The sequence below is a fragment of the Larimichthys crocea genome, chromosome XVIII (genome assembly GCF_000972845.2).
Source record: "Larimichthys crocea isolate SSNF chromosome XVIII, L_crocea_2.0, whole genome shotgun sequence".
Classification (NCBI taxonomy): Eukaryota; Metazoa; Chordata; class Actinopteri; family Sciaenidae; genus Larimichthys; species Larimichthys crocea.
The window spans coordinates 13,028,716-13,055,522 of NC_040028.1; the positions used below are offsets into that span (position 1 = coordinate 13,028,716).

The window sequence follows — 26,807 nt, forward strand, 5'->3', positions numbered from 1 at the left end:
AAACTCAGCACACTCACGACCTCTAGAGCAACACTGATGTTTGTGGATCAGCAACCCAGGCATCCAGATGCTTTTTGGATAAGAGTTCATATTAAATCATCAGACATGAACAGTATGGGGCGGTCGGTAGCGTAGTGGGTTGTGCGGCTGCCCCGTGCGTAGAGGCTACACTCCTTGCTGCAGCTGGCCCTGGTTTGAATCCCACATCGGACGGCCCTTTACTGCATGTCATTCCCCCTCTCTCTGCTTCCTGTCTATCTTCAGCTGTTCTGTCATTAAAGGCCAAAAAAATAAGCTTAAAAAAAAAAGACATGAAGAGTATTCTCATCTAAAGCCTGAAGCTTAAAGCAACATTGCATAGAAATATGTATCTGTTATGATTTGCATCAAGCAAGGTCAACAACACAAGACAGAGCAGCCAGATAACAGATTCATATTTAAAATGTGTTATTCCTGTTCTTCATCCAAACTAAACTACTTTGTTTGACACAGTCAAAGAATGACAAGTCCATTGAGACAGTGAATGATTAAACTGTGATCACACTAAGTTTTGTCTTGCACTGTAATATTCCTCGAGTCTGAGAAATGTTAAATCTGCACCTAATTTGGTCTCCCTCCTCTCCTACCTTGTGTCCACCCATCTCTCCTGCCTTTGTCCTAGATCATGATGGCACAAATGAAATTAACAGCGATCACAGAGCTGCTTATTCATCAGCTTCCAGAAGATTTGAATAACAAAGCCCCATTACAGTACGCATAATGTATAAAAGCCGCCTGGCAGCCACTGGTTGTTGGACAGATTCCCACAAACGCAGATCATCACCAACATGGGCAAGGTATGTAGAGAGCAGGGTAGGAGTACCTCAAATGGACTACTGGACTATTCCAAATCAGTTTGTGCTATTTTTATTCTTATTTTCTACAGATTATCTTCTACGAGGACAGGAACTTCCAGGGTCGCTCCTGGGAGTGCATGAGCGACTGCGCTGACTTTTCCTCCTACCTGAGCAGATGCCACTCCTTCAGGGTGGAGAGCGGCTGCTTCATGGCCTACGACCGTCCCAACTATATGGGAAACCAGTACTTCATGAGGAGGGGCGACTATGCTGACTACATGAGCATGTGGGGATGGTCTGACTACATCAAGTCTTGCCGTATGATTCCTCAGGTATGTAATGTGTGAAGGTACTCTTTAATGTAAAACATAATTCAAAATAGTCAGGTCTAATTTGAATGAATGGATTTTCCTTCAGTGCTGTTAAAATGAAAAAAAGAGCATTGTACACTTTACAATAAGCACATTTTACAATGTTGACAGCAGACTTCAGAGTCTTGTTCTGATCTATCCCCCTCTTTGAATACATCAACAGCACAGAGGGCAGTTCAGGATTAGGATCTACGAGAGGGAGAACTTCCAGGGCCAGAGTCATGAGCTGATGGACGACTGCGACAACTTCCAGGAACGCTACCGTATGTCTGACTGCCAGTCCTGCAACGTGATGGACGGCCACTGGCTGATGTACGAGCAGCCCCACTACAGAGGCAGGATGATGTACTTCAGGCCCGGAGAGTACAGGAACTTCATGAACATGGGCTGGAGCGGCTCCAGGTTCATGAGCATGAGGCGTATCACTGATTCCTGTTATTAGTTCACCAGTGAACTAAATAAAATAAAAAAGTTCAATAAACTCCATGAAGTAACAAAACCCGTTCTTCTGTTTTGACTTTTTGTCATGCTGGTTGTTTTGTGGCCTGGACAGCAATGAAACAGATGTCAGCAGGGATGAAATGGGCATCAGTAGGTACATCACTAGATGTGGTAGACTGATAACTGATGATATAACATGATATAAATATGTCCATGAGTGAAAATAATAGACTTTTATATCTACAGACCCTGCAAAGCCTACACACTAACCCTTTAACTGCTTTACATTTGCTTTCATTTAACCTTACATTTTGGCTTTGGAGACGATGGTGGTGATTAGTTTTGTTTTATATAATGTGAAATGCAGTTTTGAATACATTTCAAATTCATTATGTATTGTCAGTTTACTCTGTATGGGCAGCATGAGGTCTGTGACCATGAGGCGTATCGTGTATTTCTGTTAAAGCAGAGTCAAAGAGGAGGAAGAGTCGAATGTCACCTTGTCATCATATTATTTTGTATATAAAAGCAGACAAGCTTTTTGTGTCTGTAAGGGTCAAAGCTGACATACCTGGTCTAACATAACAGGAAAGTGTTTATCCGGATTAGGCACACATTGTATGGCAGTATTATGGTGTTTCCGTTTCCAATGCACCATAAAGTTGGCTGCCAGTTACAGATGGTCTGTGTTTTTAGTACTTCTTAGTACTTTGCTCTTGTGTTTTGGTTTTTCTTGTTCTTCTTGTTTTTTTTTTTTTTTTTTTACTTCATCCATTTTGTGCAAACATGGACTTAAAGTAAGAAGATTAGTGATTTACCTTACATACTTCATGACGCATTGTTGACCCGTTCAAAAAAGGCCACAGCTCTCACATTTACACTTGAACAGCTGTTAGTGCTAGGCAGCGTTAGTATACTCTCAGTGGAAAGATCCCTGCTGGAGTGAGGGGAGAGGACAGGGATGCAGAACTGGATCTAAAGACGGTACAGACCATGTGTACTGTCTGGTACCATGGGGAATGTAAGATTTCTCCCCAATAAGATGGAGAAGCTAATGCCACTAACCAGGCTACAGAAGGAGTATGCAGAGTGTAGCATCACAGAGACGTGACTTAATTAACTCACTAAGGACCCGCTGGTAACTCTGCTTTCAACTTATGAAAGCGGACAGGAGAGGAAAGGGAATGGGGGGGGGAGGCTCTCTGATTATATATATATTGTTAGTGTATATTTGACTGATACGTTTGTGTGACTTGCCAGATACATTAACAACATTCCCTTATTATTATCAAATGTGGTTCGATCATATTACATTTCCCTCAAAACATATTTGCTGTTGAAAGTTTGTTGTAGCCTGCCACACATTTCCTTTAAAATTCAAACAGCAAGGATGTGTTGTTTGGTCATACATTCTACAGAAATACACAAGTGGGTGATTCAAATATCACTGAACGTATTCTAGAGGATCTGGTCAGGAGGTCCAGCTCTGTCCTGGACTGCCCCCTAGACTCCATATAGGAAGTTTGGGAGAGGCGGATGTTAGCATCATGACCAACTCCTCACAACCCCTGTACGAGACTGTGGGGGCCTTAAACTTGCAGGTTCTATAGACTTATTAACACCACAGTGTCACAGTAAGAGAGATAGTATGAGAACTAAAAGGCCTCAAAATCACAGACTCAAAAGAGTCTGTATGTATGTAGTCACATATATTCTGTACACCAACACACACAAAGTGATATTTTTGCTTTTTAGATAATTGACTATATACAGTGAAAGGAAACAGAGAGCAGAGATGTCCAGCTTAGCGAGTATGGCATCATATTTACATGCTTAATGTTTGCTGACAAAAACTCAGCACACTCACGACCTCTAGAGCAACACTGATGTTTGTGGATCAGCAACCCAGGCATCCAGATGCTTTTTGGATAAGAGTTCATATTAAATCATCAGACATGAACAGTATGGGGCGGTCGGTAGCGTAGTGGGTTGTGCGGCTGCCCCGTGCGTAGAGGCTACACTCCTTGCTGCAGCTGGCCTTGGTTTGAATCCCACATCGGACGGCCCTTTACTGCATGTCATTCCCCCTCTCTCTGCTTCCTGTCTATCTTCAGCTGTTCTGTCATTAAAGGCCAAAAAAATAAGCTTAAAAAAAAAAGACATGAAGAGTATTCTCATCTAAAGCCTGAAGCTTAAAGCAACATTGCATAGAAATATGTATCTGTTATGATTTGCATCAAGCAAGGTCAACAACACAAGACAGAGCAGCCAGATAACAGATTCATATTTAAAATGTGTTATTCCTGTTCTTCATCCAAACTAAACTACTTTGTTTGACACAGTCAAAGAATGACAAGTCCATTGAGACAGTGAATGATTAAACTGTGATCACACTAAGTTTTGTCTTGCACTGTAATATTCCTCGAGTCTGAGAAATGTTAAATCTGCACCTAATTTGGTCTCCCTCCTCTCCTACCTTGTGTCCACCCATCTCTCCTGCCTTTGTCCTAGATCATGATGGCACAAATGAAATTAACAGCGATCACAGAGCTGCTTATTCATCAGCTTCCAGAAGATTTGAATAACAAAGCCCCATTACAGTACGCATAATGTATAAAAGCCGCCTGGCAGCCACTGGTTGTTGGACAGATTCCCACAAACGCAGATCATCACCAACATGGGCAAGGTATGTAGAGAGCAGGGTAGGAGTACCTCAAATGGACTACTGGACTATTCCAAATCAGTTTGTGCTATTTTTATTCTTATTTTCTACAGATTATCTTCTACGAGGACAGGAACTTCCAGGGTCGCTCCTGGGAGTGCATGAGCGACTGCGCTGACTTTTCCTCCTACCTGAGCAGATGCCACTCCTTCAGGGTGGAGAGCGGCTGCTTCATGGCCTACGACCGTCCCAACTATATGGGAAACCAGTACTTCATGAGGAGGGGCGACTATGCTGACTACATGAGCATGTGGGGATGGTCTGACTACATCAAGTCTTGCCGTATGATTCCTCAGGTATGTAATGTGTGAAGGTACTCTTTAATGTAAAACATAATTCAAAATAGTCAGGTCTAATTTGAATGAATGGATTTTCCTTCAGTGCTGTTAAAATGAAAAAAAGAGCATTGTACACTTTACAATAAGCACATTTTACAATGTTGACAGCAGACTTCAGAGTCTTGTTCTGATCTATCCCCCTCTTTGAATACATCAACAGCACAGAGGGCAGTTCAGGATTAGGATCTACGAGAGGGAGAACTTCCAGGGCCAGAGTCATGAGCTGATGGACGACTGCGACAACTTCCAGGAACGCTACCGTATGTCTGACTGCCAGTCCTGCAACGTGATGGACGGCCACTGGCTCATGTACGAGCAGCCCCACTACAGAGGCAGGATGATGTACTTCAGGCCTGGAGAGTACAGGAACTTCATGAACATGGGCTGGAGCGGCTCCAGGTTCATGAGCATGAGGCGTATCACTGATTCCTGTTATTAGTTCACCAGTGAACTAAATAAAATAAAAAAGTTCAATAAACTCCATGAAGTAACAAAACCCGTTCTTCTGTTTTGACTTTTTGTCATGCTGGTTGTTTTGTGGCCTGGACAGCAATGAAACAGATGTCAGCAGGGATGAAATGGGCATCAGTAGGTACATCACTAGATGTGGTAGACTGATAACTGACGATATAACATGATATAAATATGTCCATGAGTGAAAATAATAGACTTTTATATCTACAGACCCTGCAAAGCCTACACACTAACCCTTTAACTGCTTTACATTTGCTTTCATTTAACCTTACATTTTGGCTTTGGAGACGATGGTGGTGATTAGTTTTGTTTTATATAATGTGAAATGCAGTTTTGAATACATTTCAAATTCATTATGTATTGTCAGTTTACTCTGTATGGGCAGCATGAGGTCTGTGACCATGAGGCGTATCGTGTATTTCTGTTAAAGCAGAGTCAAAGAGGAGGAAGAGTCGAATGTCACCTTGTCATCATATTATTTTGTATATAAAAGCAGACAAGCTTTTTGTGTCTGTAAGGGTCAAAGCTGACATACCTGGTCTAACATAACAGGAAAGTGTTTATCCGGATTAGGCACACATTGTATGGCAGTATTATGGTGTTTCCGTTTCCAATGCACCATAAAGTTGGCTGCCAGTTACAGATGGTCTGTGTTTTTAGTACTTCTTAGTACTTTGCTCTTGTGTTTTGGTTTTTCTTGTTCTTCTTGTTTTTTGTTTTTTTACTTCATCCATTTTGTGCAAACATGGACTTAAAGTAAGAAGATTAGAGATTCATGACGCATTGTTGACCCGTTCAAAAAAGGCCACAGCTCTCACATTTACACTTGAACAGCTGTTAGTGCTAGGCAGCGTTAGTATACTCTCAGTGGAAAGATCCCTGCTGGAGTGAGGGGAGAGGACAGGGATGCAGAACTGGATCTAAAGACGGTACAGACCATGTGTACTGTCTGGTACCATGGGGAATGTAAGATTTCTCCCCAATAAGATGGAGAAGCTAATGCCACTAACCAGGCTACAGAAGGAGTATGCAGAGTGTAGCATCACAGAGACGTGACTTAATTAGATTAGATTAGATTAGATTCAACTTTATTGTCATTGACACGTACAAGTACAGGGTAACAACATGCAGTTAGCATCTAACCAGAAGTGCAAACAAGCAGTAGAATATAAAGTGAGTATATGCAGAGTATTAATGTATATATATGTGATGTATGATTTTTTACAGTATATACAGTGTTGTTATGTTCAAGTAGTGCAAAATGGTGCAACAAGTATACAGGTGTATTGTACAGAATGTGCAGGTGTATTGTACAGGTTTTTACAGTATTTACAAATGGTAAAAATAGTGGTACAGATAGTGCAAAATACAGACAGTAGTGCAAATATAGGAGGGCGGGGGTTAGCGTGGGGTGGAGTTCAATAGAGACACAGCTCTGGGGAAGAAGCTGTTCCTCAGTCTACTGGTCTTAGACCAGAGGCTCCTGAGGCGCCTGCCGGAGGGCAAGAGGGAAAACAGTTTATGGGTGGGGTGGGAAGGGTCCTTCTGGATGCTGTGAGCTCTTCACAGACAGCGCTTCCTCTGGATGTCCTCGATGGTTGGGAGAAGAGTTCCTGTGATGCGTTGGGCAGTTTTCACCACCCGCTGCAGTGTCTTGCGCTCTGCGACTGTGCAGTTCCCATACCACACTGTAACACAGTTGGTCAGGATGCACTCGATTGCACAGCGGTAGAAGTTCACCATGACAGCTGAGGACAGGTGGTGGTTCCTCAGTGCTCTCAAGAAAAAGAGACGCTGGTAAGCTTTCTTGACCAGGCCGGAGGTGTTGGTGGTCCTGGACAGGTCCTCCGAGATGTGGATCCCCAGGAACTTGTAGCTGGAGACACGCTCAACGGCCATCCCGTCGATGGGAATGGAGTCGTACTTGCCTCCCCTCTTCTTCCCGAAGTCCACGATAAGCTCCTTGGTCTTTGTGGCGTTAAGGAGCAGGTTATTGTCAGTGCACCACATGGCCAGGTGCTGTGCTTCCTCTCTGTAGGCTGTCTCATCGTTGTTGGTGATAAGGCCAATCACCGTGGTGTCATCAGCAAACTTAATGATGGAGTTGGATCCATACACCGGCTTGCAGTGAAGAGGGAGTAGCAGAATGGGCTGAGCACACAACCCTGTGGTACACCTGTGTTGAGTATGATGGTGGTGGAGCAGGAGTGGGCTGACCTAACATGCTGTGGTCTGTTGGTCAGAAAGTCCATAATCCAGTGGCAGAGGGAGGTGTTGATGCTCAGCTCTCCAAGTTTGGTGATTAGCTTGGAGGGGATGACGGTGTTAAATGCTGAGCTGAAGTCAACAAACAGCATACGCGCGTATGTGTTGTTATTGTCCAGGTGTGTGAGCACAGAGTGCAGTGCTGAGGAAACAGCATCGTCTATGCTCCTATTGCTGCGGTAGGCAAACTGGTGAGGGTCCAGTGTGGGTGGAAGGTTAGTTTTCAGGTGTGCCAGGACCAGTCGCTCTAAGCACTTCATAGCAATGGGTGTGAGTGCTACGGGGCGATAGTCATTCAGGCACTTCGGGCTGGAGCTCTTTGGCACCGGTACGATGGAGGCGGATTTGAAGCACGCCGGCACAGCTGCTTGACCAAGGGACAGGTTGAAAATGTCCGTAAAAACTCCTGCGAGCTGCTCAGCGCAGGCTTTGAGCACGCGGCCAGGGATGCCGTCTGGGCCAGCAGCCTTGCGTGCGTTGATCCGGCTCAGTCCGGTGAGGACGTCTGATGGGGTGAGAGTTAGGGGTTGGTGGTTTGCAGATGGTGTGATAATGGCCTTTTTGATGCCCCTCTTCAAGTCAGCCCTGGATAAACTGTAGGCCTGTTCGTCACCAGATCTGAAGGCGGTGTTGCGAGCCTTAAGCAGGAGCCGCACCTCCCTGTTCATCCACGGCTTTTGATTTGGGTACGTGGTGATCCGTTTCTGTGTCGTGACACTGTCGATGGTGGTGTTGATATATCTGCTGAGCTCTTTGCAGACAGCGCTTCCTCTGGATGTCCTCGATGGTTGGGAGAAGAGTTCCTGTGATGCGTTGGGCAGTTTTTACCACCCGCTGCAGTGCCTTGCGCTCTGCGACTGTGCAGTTCCCATACCACACTGTAACACAGTTGGTCAGGATGCACTCGATTGCACAGCGGTAGAAGTTCACCATGACAGCTGAGGACAGGTGGTTTTTCCTCAGTGCTCTCAAGAAAAAGAGACGCTGGTGAGCTTTCTTGACCAGGCCGGAGGTGTTGGTGGTCCAGGACAGGTCCTCCGAGATGTGGATCCCCAGGAACTTGTAGCTGGAGCAGCAGGAGCCGCATCTCCCTGTTTATCCACGGCTTTTGATTTGGGTACGTGGTGATCCGTTTCTGTGTCATGACACTGTCAATGGTGGTGTTGATATAGTCCAGTACAGAGGAGGTAAAGTTATCAATGTCCGTATGAGAGCCACAGGTAGCCTGAGAAGCAAACACACTCCAGTCAGTGTGTTGGAATCTGTCCTGGAGTGCAGCGTCGACTCCTGCAGGCCACACCTTGATGGTCTTTGTTGATGGCTTCACACATTGGATGAGTGGTGAGTACTTGGGGATGAGGAACAGAGAAACATGGTCTGACTGTCCCAGGTGGGGCAGGGGGGTCGCGGTGTAGGCTCCGGCTATGTTTGTGTAAACATGATCCATGATCCGAGTTTTGTTTCCTCCTGTGTTGCAGTGAACGTGTTGATGGAATTTAGGGAGCACTGTCTTTAAGTTTGAGTGATTAAAATCACCTGCAGCTATAAATGCAGCCTCCGGGTGAGCAGTCTGTTGATCGCAAATGGCTGAGTACAGGTCTTTCATGGCCAGCTTTGCATTAGCATCCGGTGGAAGGCTGCAATAACAATGGTGGATGTGAACTCCCGGGGCAGATAGAACGGTCTGCATCTAACCATGATGAATTCAAGGTTAGCTGAACAGTGCTTTCCGATGATAACAGAGTCCGTACACCAAGCCTTGTTAATACAGATGCACAGACCTCTGCCTCTGGTCTTACCGGAATCATCAGCTGATCTGTCCGCACGGAGTGTGTAGCGCCTGGCTAGCTGGATAGCATTGTCGGGTACGCCGCTGTTCAGCCATGTTTCAGTAATAAAGATGTTACAGTCCAAAAGTCTCTTACTGTTGGTGATACGAAGTCTTATGTCATCCATTTTGTTCACCAAGGACCGCACATTAGCGAGGAAAATCCTGGGTAAGGAGAGCCGGTGTGGTGTTGACTTTAGCCCAGCTCTTCTTCCTCTGCGCTTCCCCCTTCTATGTTTCCGATCTCGACCCCGCCTAGGTCGACTTCCGCCCGGCAGGACGGTAAGCCGAGACTCCGATGATCTGATGATTTCTGGCGCGAGTCCGAAGGTGGTCGTAATGGTGACCCGGTGGTGTAAATTAATGTCCAACAGCTCCTCCCGGGTGTAAGATGTTAGTGAGAGGCTTTTCTGAACGAACAGACCCGAGAGTAGCAGGAAGAATACTACTATTTTGCAGATTCTGGAGAGACACTGGGCTTCGCGTCCGCCGCCATTACGCCGCTGGTAACTCTGCTTTCAACTTATGAGAGCGGACAGGAGAGGAAAGGGGATATTTGACTGTAACGTTTGTGTGACTTGCCAGATACATTAACAACATTCCCTTATTATTATCAAATGTGGTTCGATCATATTACATTTCCCTCAAAACATATTTGCTGTTGAAAGTTTGTTGTAGCCTGCCACACATTTCCTTTAAAATTCAAACAGCAAGGATGTGTTGTTTGGTCATACATTCTACAGAAATACACAAGTGGGTGATTCAAATATCACTCAACGTATTCTAGAGGATCTGGTCAGGAGGTCCAGCTCTGTCCTGGACTGCCCCCTAGACTCAACCCTTTCTCCACATCTTTGCCCATTTTTAGATGGCAGGACTGCTAAGATTTCCCCCACACTGAGCATAACGTCACAGATACAACGTCCATATTTTATACAGTCTATTGTTTAAACAGTTGTTTGTCTCTTTTGTGGCCCTGGAGGAGTTTTGTGACACGAGAAAGTAACAGTAAATGGCCTGTACTTGCAGTATATAGTGCTTTTCTAGTCTTGTGATCACTAAAGATGTTTTTACTGTCACACTGGTATGCCAAGTTGAGTTTTTGTCCTGTCTCCATGTTTGTTTTGTGACTTCCTGTTTTATTTTGGAAATTACTCTCCTCTCCTTTCTGGTCACTTGCCCTTCCTCATGTGTCACCAGTCTGATTGTCTTCCCTGATTCCTGATTGTGTCCACCTGTTCCCCATTTCCCTCATGTGTGTTTATAGTCTGCGTCTCCCTTTGTTCTGTGCCAGTGTGTCAAGTCTGCCGTCCTGATCACCAGCCCTCTCGTCATAGTCAAGTCTGTATCTATCCCGTAGTTAAGTTTTGTTGTTTTCTAGTTCCTCGTTAGAGTGATTTTTTGTTGGCCTTTTGCCTAGTCTAGTTTTTGTTTCTTTCTAGTTCCTTGAAAGAGTGATTTTTTTGTTGGCCCTGCCTTTTTGTAGTTCGAGTTTAGTTTGTGCCTATTTTGATCATCCCTCATCGAGAGGCGCTTTTAGTTTTCCCGGTGTTAACCAGTGTTTAGTAAAAAAAGACATCTGCTTTTTCCTGTACTCTGCATTTGAGTCCTCTGTTTCGAGTTCTACCGTTGTCATTTACACTGCATACATACATACAGTGAAGGCATAGGCTACCATGCCAGGTGCGAACTGCTCATCAGAAAGGCATTAATTCATTCCCACGTGTTGATGGCACAATCTGAAGCAATTTGTACGGTGGCCGACAAGGGCAAACGCGTCGCAAATGGCCAAACGCTGCAGACATAGGAATGATGCAAAAACATGCAAACCCACACAACACCAAAACAACTGCAAGAGAGAAGCGCTGCAAATCCATTCCACAAAACGGAAGTGTGCCAGGCCATTAGGGGGACCTGACCTGAGTGACGGACCAGTCCGGTGTGGCCCAGTCCCTCTTTAAAACATGAGCGGGATGCCTAGAAGAAAGTTGGCTAACTTTCAGAGAAAGGGCTGGTTCATTTGTGGCAGCGGCAGCTAGTAGCGGCACTTGCTTGCCACTGACCTGTCGCAGCAGTGGCCAGTGTCTGAGGAAGTTGCCACTGCCTTGGCGGTGTCTGGGGCAGTTACCACTGCCCTGCCACGGCAACTGCTGCTGTTATAGGCATTTGTTTTTATTCTATAAAACAGTCGTCAGTGTTGTATTGCTAGGGATTCACACCGGGGATGTAAGCGCTGCGGAACGGCTGTGCTGCGGTTTAGCTCTGTCCTCTGCCCGGCATCAGTCCCCACCGGGCGCGTGACGGCAGCATAGCTAGCCAGCCGTATTCACACGAGATCACGTGAGAATCCTGAATGTACGCGAGACCCCGCGATAAACTGTGTATAAAGAAAACAACAACAACAAACAGCTGACTTTGCTTCTGCGACGTGGAGGAGATTATAAAAAGCATCTGTTGTGTCATAAATTATTGTGTGTTGTTCCACTTCAACAATTAGTCTCTCGTTGAGACCCTTTGATCGATCTTTGATCACCTGGTGCCACCGGTCATGACGTAACGTTGATGTGAAGTTGTGATAGGCTACATGAACTGCGTATTGTGTTTTATTTTGAAAGCGGGTGGAAGTTTATTATGTTGATTCTGTGTCGGATTTCCTGTCTGGTGCGATCTGTTGAGCTTCACGCGGTTTAGCAACGGCTCGCGTCAAAAATAGAAGTGCTACGGAATGATAGAGCACAGAGAGTCGCTGCTGGGACGCTGCTAAAGGCCAACTCACACAGGGCGCGGAACGGAAGCGGCACGGTACCGCCGCGGTCACCGTAGCAAATAGAAGTCAGTCTAGTCAATGAGAGCACTCATACAGGGCGTGGTCCAGGCACGTCCCAGAAGCGGCTCACCGCGCCACGGCGCGAGCTTTCCGTTTCATTCCTATTTTTACCGCGAGCTGCGGCTAAACCTCGTAAATTTCAACAGAGCACTGCGCACCAGACAGGAAACCGGGCCTTGAATCAACGTAATAAACTTCCGCCCCCTTACAAAATAAAACACAATACTCAGTTCATGTAGCTTTTTACAACTTCACATCAACGTTACGTCATGACCGGTGGCACCAGGTGATCAAAGATCGATCAAAGGGTCTCAACGAGAGACTAATTGTTGAAGTGGAACAACACACAATCATTTATGACACAACAGATGCTTTTTATAATCTCCTCCACGTCGGAGAAGCAAAGTCAGCTGTTTGTTGTTGTTGTTTTTTTATACACTGTTTATCGCGGGGTCTCGGGTATGTCCAGGATTCTCGCGTGATCTCGCGTGAATACGGCCGGCTCGCTCCGCTGCCGTTCCGCGGCTGATCCGCGTCCGGTGTGAGTTGACGCTGGGCAAAGTACCGTTCCGCTTCCGTTCCGCGTTCGGTGTGAGTCCCGTGTAAGACGTTCCGCGGCGCTTACGTCCCCCGGTGAGAATAATGCTTTAGACTCACTGACAATGTTTGTTTTTGGTTTTGCATCATTGTTAGCAGAGTTTGGCCATTTGTCCTTGTCGGCCACCATAAATTTGGGATATTAGGGACATAGAGACTAAGAGCCAGGACAAGTAAAAATCCTGCAATGTAAATAGGTATGACTATCAAAATAGGCTGAACTTAAAGTATGAAAAACATTACAAAGTGTTTCATACCCTTCTGGTCCTGCCCTTCCCTTCAGCACATTTTTCATTCTTCTCTTCAGTGACATGAAGTCCATCATAAAACAAAGTCATCATTTAATACTCAATTGATGGACTGATGATGGGAATAGAACAAAGTACTTGGCACCAGTGACCACACAAAGAGTCCCAGCTGATGAGTTAGCTGCTGTTACCCACCTGTATACCCAGGAGAGTCACTACAGCTGGCAGAGCACCAGATGCATGCGGTCTAGAATAATAACCATTTACAGAATGATTAAACAAACATTATAGCCCTGTATGCTGAGCAAGATATTTAAAACAATGGCTGCATAGATCATTTAGCCACCATGATGGGTATAAAAGTGAAAGAGAGTTTGACTGGGCAAAGTACCAGTGGCATCAGGGACAGGACTGAACGCCAAAATGAGCAAAGTAAGAGACCATTTTTACTGTAAATTAGGTTGATAAATATAAAGATACATATGCAAACATAACACGAAAAAGGGTTTTAAAATGTTTTGTTTTTAGATCATCTTCTACGAGGACAAGAACTTCCAGGGTCGCTCCTATGAGACCAGCACAGACTGTTCTGAGCTGACCTCCTATCTGAGCCGCTGCAATTCCTGCAGGGTGGAGAATGGCTTCTTCATGCTCTACGAACATCCCAACTACATGGGCCACCAGATGCTGGTCAAGAGGGGCGAGTACCCTGACAATCAGCGCCTGATGGGAGTGAGCACAAGTGACTGCATCCGGTCCTGCCGCATGATTCCTATGGTATGCAGTTTTGTGTTGACTGGCATCGATAAAATTAAAAAGGTTAAAGATACTAATTCATTAATTCATTAACATCACAGCACAGAATTTCTGATTAGAAAGTCATTTTCTGTCTATTTGTGTGTTGTTTTACAGCATAGAGGCCAGTTCAGGATGAGGATCTATGAGAAGGAAAACTTTGGAGGTCAGAGTCATGAGCTGATGGACGACTGCGACTCAGTCCAAGATCGTTATCGTATGTCCGACTGCCAGTCTGCTCAAGTGATGGACGGCCACTGGCTGATGTACGAGCAGCCCCACTACAGAGGCAGGATGATGTACTTCAGGCCTGGAGAGTACAGGAACTTCAAAGACATTGGGATGAGTCCCTTCAACATGATTGGATCCATCCGTCGTATCACAGACTCCTGTTAGAAAACCAAACAGGCTCCAGATATGATAATGTAATCAACAAATAATAATAAAGAATTTATACATTGATCATTCCCATTGGTTTTTCAAAACATCAATCAGTGATTTTGGATACTATCACAAAACTTCATGATGAATTTGGAGGATGAAATGGTACCTCTGTGCATGTTTTTTCCAGATGTTTCCTTAATTAAATTAAATTAAATTAAATTAAATTATTGTATTATACATACATTATAGTTTATTTTCGTGTAAAAAAAATCCAGTACATCTAAATAAATAGAAATATAGCTTCAGTTAATATGTCAAAATCCCACTAATACTTGTGTATCTTTACAGGACACATTATTAACCTGTCATAGCAGGAAAATCCCAGGTGGAACTAATGTTACTTATGATGACAGTAAAGGCTGTGGAATTGTGATTGCTAGCTCACAGAAACACTATAATTATTGTTGTTGTTGTTGTTGTTGTTATTATTGTTATTTTTCACACAGTATTTTCACTCTCTTAATGGTCAGTTAGAACAGATGGAATGATTGCAACAAGCAAAATGTTTCAACATACAAATGGACATGTGAATATTGACGGATGTGAACCATGGGGCAACCTCTGTGGATGTGAAGCCAACACTGAAATGCCAAAAACTGTAGTTCCACAAAGGGCCACTTAAGTGAGTCATGTTTAGAATTAACAGCATGACCGCTTTGATTGACAGGTATGTGCCATTACATCATTGAGGTAGAGTCTTTCATAAAGAGAGACCAGACACACCAATACATGTTTTTGTTTCCACATGATCCACATGAAGAATAATAAAAAAAATAAACAAAAATAAACTATCGTGTTCTGGCACATGTTCAATCATTCTACTTGTATTGGCAACATGAATGTGCCTTAAAAATAAAATAAAAAAGGGGCGGCGTTTAGCTCGGTTGGTGGAGCGGCCGCCCCATGTGCGGAGGCTCGGTCCTTGCTGCGGAGGCCCAGGGTTTGAATCCGACCTGTGGCTCTTTCCAGTGCGTCGTTCCCTGTCTCTCTCTCCATCACTCTTCAGCTGTCTCTATCAGAAATGAAGCTTGAAAAGGCCAAATAAATAAAAATAAAATAAATTAATTAAATTTAAAAAAGAGTTTCAGTTAAGTGACAATGATGTAATTTTTGTGTCAAGGCCAGTGTACACATGGATTTATAGACCATATCCAAACATTTCAGACATATTTAAACATTCATATCTCTGTCCCTCATTAAAATTCAGCCCACAGAAAATTCGTCTTATTAAACCTACCAGCGTCCATATTTGATTTAAAATCACATACACAAAAAAACTCTCTGGAACGTTGAACTTTTTGTTAAAATGAAATGTATATGCTGTAACATCTAAGCTAGCAGCTCTTTGTGTTAAGGGAAACAAAACTGTATGTCCTACATAAAATTCAGAATAAGTCTACTGAGTGTCAGACTAGCTCTGGGTTTCATTAGCTGGTTCCAAGATAGTAATACACAGATTCATTAAGTTCACAGTCTAAAGTCTTTTTGACACTGCACTCTGAAACACTTTACATTATTTGTTTTACATTATTTCAAATGGCTTGTGATGCATTGAGTACGCCGCTAGCCATGCTTGTGCCCAAAGTAAACTCACTGGGCTGAATCACAACCATAAAAGTTCTGTATAAACTGCAACTATCCACACCCTTATCCACTTTTGACCAGGGTCCCCCAGAACCCCAATACGCTGGTATTGTTTAAATGAAATAAAAAAAAAATAATAATAATAATAATATGAAGTCTTTACTTTAGGAACAAATTACTTGACAGTTACAGAAAATTGGAATGATAGAATAAAGCATGTGGAAGATATGAAATATATATATATATATAAAATATACCTCTGAAGTCTGAGTTAAACTGTACAAGATACCATATAAATGAATATTGTTACATCATCATTAGCTAAATAATTATGTGACATTAAAGATTTAAATTATGCTTGTCTGATGTTTTTAGATGAACAAATATTGATAGCATGAAACACACAGATGGCAGCCATGTTACAATTGGAAACTTCTATTTCTTTTCCTTTATGTTGGACAACAATGCTGTCCATACAGAGTACACACATGTCCACCAGAGTGGTATGGTATTACATAACAACCTGCTCAGTATAGGTTCTATGGCATGTTGCTGTATCAGGGATTTGCACAATAGCAGCCATACATACATTTTTCTACAATGAGCAAGTATAAAAGTAACCTTTACTACTGACAGAGACATGCAGCAGTCACAGTTCACTCCTGAGTGACAACCAAACAACCATGATGGGCAGGGTAGGTACTGGGTTTGATCCATCTAAAAAAAAGTCCACTTTGATTTCATGTTTATCAAGCTTGTAATTATTTAACACTGGATTAAAAAGCTTCTTGGAACAAAGTGAAAATGGTAATAATGAAACACTGTTGTGCTTTCAGATCATCTTCTACGAGGACAGGAACTTCCAGGGTCGTTCCTATGAGTGCATGGGCGACTTTGCTGACATGTCCTCCTACCTGAGCAGGTGCCACTCCTGCAGGGTGGAGAGCGGCTGCTTCATGGCCTACGACCGTCCCAACTACATGGGAAACCAGTACTTCATGAGGAGGGGCGAGTACTCTGACTACATGAACATGTGGGGATGGTCTGACTGCATCAGGTCTTGCCGTATGATCCCCATGGTACGCCAGAATTTTTATTCCTTAGACAGTATTTCTTTCATGTAAATTTGAACAGTTGATCTTATTTTTCTTTTTTTATATTTTCTCTACAGCACAGAGGTCAGTTCAGGATGAGGATCTACGAGAGGGAGAACTTCGGTGGTCAGATGTATGAGATGATGGATGACTGTGACAACATGATGGACCGTTACCGTATGAACAACTGCATGTCCTGCAACGTGATGGACGGCCACTGGCTGATGTACGAGCAGCCCCACTACAGAGGCAGGATGATGTACTTCAGGCCTGGAGAGTACAGGAACTTCATGAACATGGGCTGGAGCGGCTCCAGGTTCATGAGCATGAGGCGTATCATGGATTCTTGTTATTAGAGCACCAGTGAACTAAACCAAAAACAAACTTTTCAATAAAATGAAAAAAAAAAAACACTCTTCTGTTTTGACTTTTTACCTCAGTTTTGTGGCTTGGACAGCACAGAAGCAGATGTCAAGAGGGATGAAATTAAGCACATTCATTCATGTGATAGACTTTCATGCAGATAAGAACTATTATGTAATATTCATAACTATGTTGTCAGTGTACAATCACCAGAAAATAATAATATGCTTTTTATATCTACAGACCCTGCAAACTCTACACATTGATCCTTTAATAACTCCTTCACATTTGTTTTTATTTAACCATAAACTTTGACTTTGGAGACAATGGTGGAGATTTTTTTTAATTTTTTTTAATGTAATGTGAATGTGGTTTTGAATACATTTCATTTCAATTCATTATGTATTGTCAGAAAAGAGTCTCAATCTATTTAAAGCACATTTCTAAATTGTTGGTACAGTACAGACAGCTAAACCACCAAAGACACAAACACAAACAGAAAAAATGGATATGATTCAGTTTTTTCTGTCACAACCAACAACTAAAATAAAAAATGCTTTAACTTGTGATTTGTGGTGCATTTTAGACGCACTCCAAATAATAATCAGATAAAACATTTTACAGCACAATATAAGTGGAAAACATTGCTCTTGTAACAAGAGTTTTAGACTTCAGCGTACCTTCACCTTGTCATGTCATATAAATATTACTGAGACCTTTACAGAAAATTCCAGATGGATTTAATCAAGGTCAAACTGTGCACAGAGTTGCAATGTCATTTGTGCATCTTTGTGAATAGAACCTTGAGATGGTAAAGATAATGGTTGTAAGTGATGTGTAGTTAATTCATAGTGCTATTAATGGCCACAATCCATTGTTTGTGAATTTACCGCTCAGAGTCTGAGGACGGACAACAAAAAGATTCAGTTCAGGGGTCTAGTGGAGTCTACAGGAAGGTGCTGTGATGAGGTGCAATGAGTACATTCTTTCGGTCCTGTGATTGTGGAGGCAAGGTGATGCGTCACTCTGATTCTTGGTCAAATAGTCCCATAGCCTGGAGCATGGTGTGTTTTTGGGTCACTGTCATGTTGAAAAGCAAGTGATGGTCCCACTTAGCACAAACCAGATGCTTATTGCAGAGTGCTATGGTAACTATGTTGGTTAGGTGTGTCATGAATTTTGAATAAATCACCTACAGTGTCATCAGCAAAGCACCCACACACCATCACACCTCCATGCTTCATGATAGGAACCACACATGCGGATATCATCCATTCACCTTTTCTGCTTCTCACAAAGACACAGTTGATGTAACCAAAAGATTTTGACCAAAGTCTAGATTTCCACTAGTTCAAATGTCAATTTCTTGTGATTCCCAGCAGTTCTGTTGTTCTTCTTCTTGGTCTCCCTAAGTTGTAGTTTCTTTGCCACAATTTTGATGATGATGATGTGATTTACACAGTCTCCTCTGAATGGTTGATGCAAAGATGTATCTGCTACTTGAACTCTGTGCAGCATTTATGTGGGCTCTAATCTAAGATCCTATTAAACAGTGATTTCAGAGACTGCTAACTGTTATGAACCTGTCCTTTACAGCAGAAGTAACTGTTGGTCTTCCTTTGCTAGGGCACAGTCAGCTTCATCACATCATTTGATGTTTTTTGTGACTGCGCATAATGATACAAATGTTGATGAAAGTTCTTGATATTTTCTGGATTGACTGACTTTTATGTCAATATGAATTACTACATCTGTTGGGTAGAGTTACTTACTGTGTTCCCTCCATCTGAATGTGATCAGATGAATGATCCTATCTACAGTACACGTTATACTTTATTAATAAATTCCTTAGCTATGTGTGTGTGTATACATATTATATTTGAATTGAATGTGTTAATGTGTAACATTATGTGTGAACACTAAACAGCAGTGGCAGTGCTGTTAAAAGTCTGTACATCAGTCTTATACTGCCCAATGTATTTTGCAATTGTGCAGGGGGCTAAAGAAAGTGTCACTATTCCTGTGACTGTATTGAGTTCTAACATCATTTCATTGGTCTCTTGCTGTTGTTGTTGAAGATGAAGTAACAAACTAAAGCTGGTATTATGCTCTTCTGAAGAGTCAAACATCTCTGCAAATCTGCAGAGAACGTTGTTATGGGTAACTGCAGGCTGTCAGAGGACCTATACACATCTAACACTGAAATCTTAGGTAAATGGTGTATAGTGGTGCACATCAAGTTGTTTGGTTTGTTCAACTCTTGTCATGAGGCAGGTTTAAAATGGTGACAAGAACAAACGTCTACACAAAGGTGTTGCAAAACGAGCATAGGCCATAAATGCGAAGTAAATGAAACCATGAAATGGTAAATGAAACCGCCACCTTGACATATCTGAATGACTAAAATAGATATAGATAGTGCAACAGAGAAATATAATTCACGTTTAAAATGAAAAAAAAAATAGGAAGGAACATTCTCTTTGTTTGTGACGCTGTTGGTATACAATATGGGTAAGAAAGTCAAAACTCTATAGCTTCTGTGGTAGGTTGCTGGGTCAGTACTTTGAACAATAGAGGGGCACACACGGCCTTTGTCTCTTACCAGGTATAAATGTACCATGTTCAGACAGACAGGGCATCAGTTCACACAGTTCTCTGAGAGATAGGGAAACCACTGAAGTCAACATGGGCAAGGTAAACAACTGAATAAAAATATGAAATACTTAATTTGCCAACACTTTACATTAATACTGTGAACTCTATTGCATATATACAATATTATTATATATACACATTGTCTATGAGTCACAATTTTATTGTTTCTTTTTATACTTTTATATTTATACTGTTATCACCGTGTCTCGAAATTCTGCTTAAAAGTACATTGGAAATGTGCAGTTGGATGACATTAGTCTGTCTATGTCTCAGTCTAAATATGTAAGGGGACAATGTAAGGATTGATGACAAAATTAGTTCACCTTATTCATCTCTCTTTTTGTTCTCTAACCATTACAATTATCTTTTTTTAGGTCATCTTCTACGAGGACAGGAACTTCCAGGGTCGCTCCTGGGAGTGCATGAGCGACTGCTCTGACTTTTCCTCCTACCTGAGCAGATGCCACTCCTTCAGGGTGGAGAGCGGCTGCTTCATGGCCTACGACCGTCCCAACTACATGGGAAACCAGTACTTCATGAGGAGGGGCGACTATGCTGACTACATGAGCATGTGGGGATGGAACAGTGGTATCAGGTCTTGCCGTATGATCCCCATGGTACGTATAAAAACAGACCACAGCCATACTATAGTTCCATTATGGGTGACATCCCTTACAAAACTTGATATACAGACATTCATTTATTTCTTTTTTTCAAAACAGTACAGAGGCCAGTACAGGATGAGGATCTACGAGAGGGAGAACTTCGGTGGTCAGATGTATGAGCTGATGGACGACTGTGACAACATCATGGACCGTTACCGTATGAATGACTGCATGTCCTGCAACGTGATGGACGGTCACTGGCTGATGTACGAGCAGCCCCACTACAGAGGCAGGATGATGTACTTCAGGCCTGGAGAGTACAGGAACTTCAGGGATATGGGCTGGAGCGGCTCCAGGTTCATGAGCATGAGGCGTATCATGGATTCCTTTTATTAGTTCTCCAGTTAACTAAATTATGGCATATCATTATGTGCTAATTGTACATTGTAAATTCAATAAATGATATAACTTTCTAAATTCTGGTGTCAAAGTTTTTTTTATTTAATTTGTATAACCTTTTTACCTATGAAAATGTTCACTAATTAACTAATTACAAGCAGTAAATGCCATTAGATGCCTGTGACATTGAAATCCATTTAAGTGCTAATGTCCACTTAAATCATAGTCACAGTTAGTTCTTTAATTTCTCTCATACAGAACACTCCCAGTACACATGGGAACACTTTATAGCAAACTTACTGGTACCACAATATACTGTATATACAATACATAATTTCGGGTCAAACATGCCTCTGTACAAAATGTACTAAATTGTGCATCAAATTGCAGAATAAAACTAATTTACAGTTATATAATCAAAATTTCTATATTATTGAGACAGCACATTGGGTTAAGTGTGTCTGTTTTTTTGTTTGTTTGTTTTTTGTCTTTCATGTTTTCATTAAGAAAACTAAAATTAGTTTGTGTATGCTTGGCTACTTTTCTGTCCTCCTTCCTCCTTTGGCTACTACTATAATAACCAACTTAAGAGTGCAAGATAGGTGCGGCATAAAAACTAAACTAAATATTAAAAATAAAAGACTGGAGGGTGGCCGGTTCAAGCACAACATGGGTCAGTCAATACAGGAACAGCTATCTCCTCAACAAAACAAGCTAACATAAAGAAGGTCATTTCCAGGACTGAAATGTAGTTATTAGCTTGTTTCTCTAAAACTGGAAAAGCAGCATTGCAAAATGAATTATATATGATGAGACGGAGAGTGGGTGGTGGCAACTCACACAGTTATTTCAGCCTATCATTTCTGAAAGTTGCTAAATGTAAAGGCTTTACAAATTTTGTTAAATCTTAGACCAAACCACACAAGAAAATACCTGACTAGACTAACAAGAACAGAACAGTTTGTACGTGATCATAATGTGTATATTCCTCTTTAGCTGTACAGAAGACTTGTCAGCTGTTCTTCCTGTGGTTCCATTAACAATATGCATCCAAAACATGCAGTTCAAACCCAGGATACAATAAAACTAAACAAAAAATAGATCCACTTTAAAAATAATGTCATCAACTTACTGAAATCAGTATCAGTGAGAGCCCCTGGGCCTGTTTGCCGGCCACAAGAACATCATATTATTTATGTTCAGTCTGCTTCTAAGTCTGGTCTTAGTGGTGGTCATGGCAGAAAAATATGACGTTGGGAACGGGAGCAGCGTCTTCAGAGCGAGCGTGCTGATCTTGTTGTATTCTCTATCAAAGAGTGTTTATAGTCCTCCATCATAACTGAGTTCAATCGGGGGGTTGGGGACCACTGTGCTAGACCACTGTTTGGATTGCTGAAGGAGTGCAGATGCCAGCCTATCTCAAAGTTGCCTGGTGACCAGGGTCGAAGAAACTGAATGTTGGCCTCCTAGACATAATAGATTAACTAACTGTTGATGTTGTGTTAACATGAACAGACAACAGTGGCTTTAGACTAGAATGTGCTGAAGGTGAACACTAACATGGGTAAAAACATTCCCTTTGACTATTTTTGGGCGTATATTATTTGTGGCGTCATCTGTTAGGGTTAAGTAAGTCTGGCCACCAGTGTGAGTTGGGCAGAATAGAGACGGACTCATATGCATACCTTATTGTATGTGAAGATGTCTTTGATTCTCCCTGATCAAGCTTCAATAAATATTACAGCATAAGACATCAGAGGCTCCTGAACACTTTATTCCTTCCTGACCTGGTGCCATTGATTTCAGCAATTTCTCCACAACAGCTTGTAATTGAGGGCATTGCAAAAGAACTGGAGTATACTACATGGAGGTGTTGGAGAGAGAGTTAGAAGCTTTGACAAAGCTGTCTACTCATGACTGCCATGAGCCTGTTAAAGTGGTTTCATCCTGGGACAGGCATCATCTGTGGAGGTGCCTCTAGGATGAAACATTGGAGCAGGCAGACGCCTTGGTTGTTGCCCAGTTGGAACATTGCGACATCAGTGGATAGTGAGTTGGAGGGTCACAGCCAGCTACCCCAACCACCAAATGTTGCTACACAAAGACACAGTCTCAGGGCCCTCGTCTCTAAAATTACTTGTTTTGCACCCCAAAGCACCTCAGTGAGGCTACGCAGTTACAACAGCCACCATGAAGTATGCAACAAGTAACCAATCACTCTTTACAGAGGATGACATTATTGATATTATTGTTCCTGTCACTTCTTCCTCCTCCTAATGCAATTTCATTCTTCCTCACAAAACCATAGAAGACACCACATACTATTACCCACAGACTCACCGCCCTCCCCTGCCTCACCCCCTTACCTTCATCTTCCTCTTCCTTACCACCTCCTCCACCTAATCTGTGTGTGGCAAATGGAGATGATTCCATCCTGGACAACCACAGAGCTGAGTGACCTATTACAGGATGATCCAAATGTGGTCCCTTCGACTCATCCCAACATCTCTGGAGATAGAAATGGGGATGTCACCCCAGCCAGGGTCCACAAACTCAAAACGGCAGACCTACTGGACATGTTAACACAGCTAGAAAAATACAGGATTGGGGTCTCTATTGGAGTCATTATCAGGGACTCTGTGTGGAGAAAATTATTTTGTCATTTGCCCTAAAGAAACAGAAACCTCCGCTGTCCTTATTCTGTTTGACTCATCAGCTACCTTTGACACAGTTAACCAACACATCCTTCTCTCTATATCATCATGTCTTAAGCATGGGCATCTCTGGCTTGTTTTTTTCTGGTTTGAATGCTACCTCACAGACCACTCTTTCTTTTACACGTTGACATCAACATCAAATATCCAAACTTGTCTTATTATTGCTTCACAAACAAAATGACACTTGTAAAAGTAAGAGCACAGGCTGAAAGCCTCTGGATTGTCAAACTGGATACAATGTATCTGAGTGGCATGAACCATAAGTAATTTTAACTGAACTGAACTTAAACTAACTTCTTTTTTCTTAAGATATTTTTTTGGCCTTTTCAAGCTTTATTTTGATAGAGACAACTGAAGAGTGACAGGAATGTGGGGAGAGAGAGAGAAAGAGATGGGTAATGACATGCAGCAAAGGGCCACAGGTCGGATTCAAACCCTGGGCCACTGCGGCTAGGACTGAGCCTACCAACTGAGCTAAACAACACCCCTACGTCCCCCTTATTTACCATTTATAAGCACCACAGTTAATCAGTGGTTTATAACACACTATAATGTAGTTGCAAGCAGATATAAGTATTTATTAATAAATATTATGAAAACCATACCTTGGTTACTGGTTGTGGGACATGTGGGCACCTATAAGTGGAGTCTGCTGTACAGTATAATGTACAGTTAACCATTGCCGTAATAACATAAAATGGTCTTCACAGAAAAAGTTGTTCACAAATAAATGTACATTACATTAAATTACATAAAGTGTACTTATAGCTGCGTACAACTACATTGTATACATAGGAATGTCTGTTGTCTGTTTTGGTCAGTCTCTAAATCCACTCACCAATCCGAGGGCTGCACAGTGTTTGAAATGTTTAAAAGAGACTATTGTTTGTGACTCTTTTTTGAAGCTTCAAAAATGCTCATTGTATTGACTTCCCTGTGGAAAAATCCATTCTAAAGTCTTTTAGGGGACCCAGTTGTAAATGTAACAAATACCCCTCAGCCCTCTATAGGCCTCTACACCATGTTGCTGGTTCAGGATTTTACACAATTGGAGCCACAGAATCTTTGAGTTTGGTCAGGTATAAAAGTGACAGTTAAACAGGACCAGCATCAGCATCGCAGTTCTCTGAGGAACTAACACAACCATAACCATGGGCAAGGTAAGCACGCTCATCTCACCAACTGTTGATTGATTAATCAATTCATCAATATATTCCTTATATTTTGGCCTTTTTCAGGTCATCTTCTACGAGGACAGGAACTTCCAGGGTCGCTCCTGGGAGTGCATGAGCGACTGCTCTGACTTTTCCTCCTACCTGAGCAGATGCCACTCCTTCAGGGTCGAGAGCGGCTGCTTCATGGCCTACGACCGTCCCAACTACATGGGAAACCAGTACTTCATGAGGAGGGGCGAGTACTCTGACTACATGAACATGTGGGGATGGTCTGACTGCATCAGGTCTTGCCGTATGATTCCCATGGTACACCAGGATTTTCCTTCTCTAGATAGTATTTCCTTCACATATCTTTGAACAGTTGTCTGATCTTTTGTTTTGTTTTTCATGTATTTTCTCTACAGCACAGAGGCCAGTACAGGATGAGGATCTATGAGAGGGAGAACTTCGGTGGTCAGATGTATGAGATGTGGACGCTGTGACAACATCATGGACCGTTACCGATATGAACAACTGTATGTCCTGCAACGTGATGGACGGCCACTGGCTGATGTACGAGCAGCCCCACTAAAGGCAGGATGATGTCACTCAGGCCTGGAGAGTACAGGAACTTCATGAACATGGGCTGGAGCGGCTCCAGGTTCATGAGCATGAGGCGTGTCATGGACTCTTGGTACTAAATGCGCTCTGTGAAATAGCACCAAAATAAGTAATTGCTGCACTAAGAAATAATAAAACTTTTTTGACAAAATGTTTTTAATTGTTGCATCATTTATTACAGTACTTGATTGCGGGAGCTGTTAGTGCACATCTTCTACATACTTGGCTGTTTATTACATCCAAGAATATTCTTTACTCCTGAAAATAATTGAGATTACCTCTGAAACCCAAATTTGGAGCTTGTTCCACAGAGAGCAGCTTGATGGCTAAAGTTTCTTGCTCCCAGTCTACCTCTGGAGACCAGGAGGACCCCAACCAGTGTTTTATTGGTGTAATAGTACTGTATGTAATGTACTATGAGCTCTTGAAGATATGATGGCATCTGACCATGAAGAGCTTTATAAGTAAGGACAATTTTTTTTTTATTATTTGATTCTGTTCTTTATTTTACAGGAAGCCAATGCAATAAGCGAAAATGAGAGAATGCTGATGTTGTCAATACACATGCTGCAGCATGAATCAACTGCAAAGTCCAAAGGGAGTTATTGGGATACCTGATTATAAGGAGTTGCAGAAATCCAGCCTAGAAATAATGTTACCTTTTATTGTGTTTTGTAATGTTATGTAGGTAAAAAAACAAACAAAAAAAAAACATCAGCAGCAACGAGCTACAGATGTAGCAACTTAAAAGTTCCCGTGTTTCCGTGACGGAACCGTGACGGGACCGTGGCTGGTCCGTCACAGGTCCTGTCAAGGTCCTTGGCTGGTGCGTGACCGAAATGTAATCCCCCGCGATGACGTAGTCAGTGAGGCCCCGACTGGAAACGCCCCTAAGCAGTCTGTGTGAAAACCAGCTGCAATGCCTCATTTGTCCCCGGGAGGAGCAGCGTGATGTTCCGCTCTCACCGTCGACTGTCTAAAGACACATCTGAAACGATACGCCGGGGTGAGCTGATCAGCTGATCAGCGGATCAGTTGATGGAAAAAAAAAAAGTTGTGATAAGATAACACTGAGGCAGCAACAAGAACATGCCAACATAAACGCGTTATTAAAGAAAACTCCGCTCGTAACGTCCGTAACATAGCCTAGATGTTGTTGATTTAAACAGTGACCATGGCTAATGGCGTAAAGCGCAAATCGAAAGAATTACGGGTGAATCAAGTATGAAAAAGTCAAGTATTTTTGGTTTTATAAAGTTTGCCGTATAGCTTACGAAACCATCAAACATTTATTTAGGCATTCCATGAAAGACTTTATTCGCAAGGGGCTAAGCCAGGCACAAAACGGAGCTCGTCGAGGACATACAGACGTTTTGGCAAAGGAGAGTCACCGTGGACTTTTGCAACAGACTTCTCTCTGGACTTTAAA

The 26,807-nt window shown here is 42.5% G+C and overlaps 5 protein-coding genes and 1 pseudogene across 5 annotated transcripts; all 6 read left to right on the forward strand.

Annotated features, from left to right (window-relative positions):
• Positions 1 to 799: 799 nt before the first annotated feature.
• LOC109136661 (gamma-crystallin M3) lies at positions 800 to 1,706 on the forward strand. The gene is made up of 3 exons (XM_019263705.2): positions 800 to 836; positions 926 to 1,168; positions 1,371 to 1,706. The coding sequence occupies exons 1-3, from the start codon at positions 828 to 830 to the stop codon at positions 1,647 to 1,649; spliced, it is 531 nt and encodes a 176-aa protein (XP_019119250.2). The 5' UTR covers positions 800 to 827; the 3' UTR covers positions 1,650 to 1,706.
• A 2,591-nt stretch (positions 1,707 to 4,297) lies between these two features.
• LOC109137127 (gamma-crystallin M3) lies at positions 4,298 to 5,204 on the forward strand. Its single transcript, XM_027290880.1, has 3 exons — positions 4,298 to 4,334; positions 4,424 to 4,666; positions 4,869 to 5,204. Exons 1-3 carry the CDS (start codon positions 4,326 to 4,328, stop codon positions 5,145 to 5,147), a joined length of 531 nt encoding a protein of 176 aa, XP_027146681.1. The 5' UTR covers positions 4,298 to 4,325; the 3' UTR covers positions 5,148 to 5,204.
• An 8,142-nt stretch (positions 5,205 to 13,346) lies between these two features.
• On the forward strand, positions 13,347 to 14,204 carry LOC113748139 (gamma-crystallin M3-like). The gene is made up of 3 exons (XM_027290879.1): positions 13,347 to 13,379; positions 13,476 to 13,724; positions 13,860 to 14,204. Exons 1-3 carry the CDS (start codon positions 13,371 to 13,373, stop codon positions 14,136 to 14,138), a joined length of 537 nt encoding a protein of 178 aa, XP_027146680.1. The 5' UTR covers positions 13,347 to 13,370; the 3' UTR covers positions 14,139 to 14,204.
• A 2,220-nt stretch (positions 14,205 to 16,424) lies between these two features.
• Positions 16,425 to 17,243, forward strand: LOC104938584 (gamma-crystallin M2). Its single transcript, XM_010754994.3, has 3 exons — positions 16,425 to 16,465; positions 16,607 to 16,849; positions 16,942 to 17,243. Exons 1-3 carry the CDS (start codon positions 16,454 to 16,456, stop codon positions 17,218 to 17,220), a joined length of 534 nt encoding a protein of 177 aa, XP_010753296.3. The 5' UTR covers positions 16,425 to 16,453; the 3' UTR covers positions 17,221 to 17,243.
• A 2,632-nt stretch (positions 17,244 to 19,875) lies between these two features.
• LOC113743983 (gamma-crystallin M3-like) lies at positions 19,876 to 20,917 on the forward strand. Its single transcript, XM_019270161.2, has 3 exons — positions 19,876 to 19,921; positions 20,257 to 20,499; positions 20,605 to 20,917. Exons 1-3 carry the CDS (start codon positions 19,913 to 19,915, stop codon positions 20,881 to 20,883), a joined length of 531 nt encoding a protein of 176 aa, XP_019125706.1. The 5' UTR covers positions 19,876 to 19,912; the 3' UTR covers positions 20,884 to 20,917.
• Positions 20,918 to 24,720: 3,803 nt separating this feature from the next.
• LOC113748140 (gamma-crystallin M2-like) lies at positions 24,721 to 25,458 on the forward strand (annotated as a pseudogene).
• Positions 25,459 to 26,807: the final 1,349 nt, after the last annotated feature.

Bases quoted from the DNA above. Each gene is read 5' to 3' on its own strand.
- LOC109136661 (XM_019263705.2), top strand. The intron at 1,169-1,370 runs GTATGTAATGTG...ATACATCAACAG, and splicing joins CTTGCCGTATGATTCCTCAG to CACAGAGGGCAGTTCAGGAT.
- LOC109137127 (XM_027290880.1), top strand. The intron at 4,667-4,868 runs GTATGTAATGTG...ATACATCAACAG, and splicing joins CTTGCCGTATGATTCCTCAG to CACAGAGGGCAGTTCAGGAT.
- LOC113748139 (XM_027290879.1), top strand. The intron at 13,725-13,859 runs GTATGCAGTTTT...GTTGTTTTACAG, and splicing joins CCTGCCGCATGATTCCTATG to CATAGAGGCCAGTTCAGGAT.
- LOC104938584 (XM_010754994.3), top strand. The intron at 16,850-16,941 runs GTACGCCAGAAT...TTTTCTCTACAG, and splicing joins CTTGCCGTATGATCCCCATG to CACAGAGGTCAGTTCAGGAT.
- LOC113743983 (XM_019270161.2), top strand. The intron at 20,500-20,604 runs GTACGTATAAAA...TTTTCAAAACAG, and splicing joins CTTGCCGTATGATCCCCATG to TACAGAGGCCAGTACAGGAT.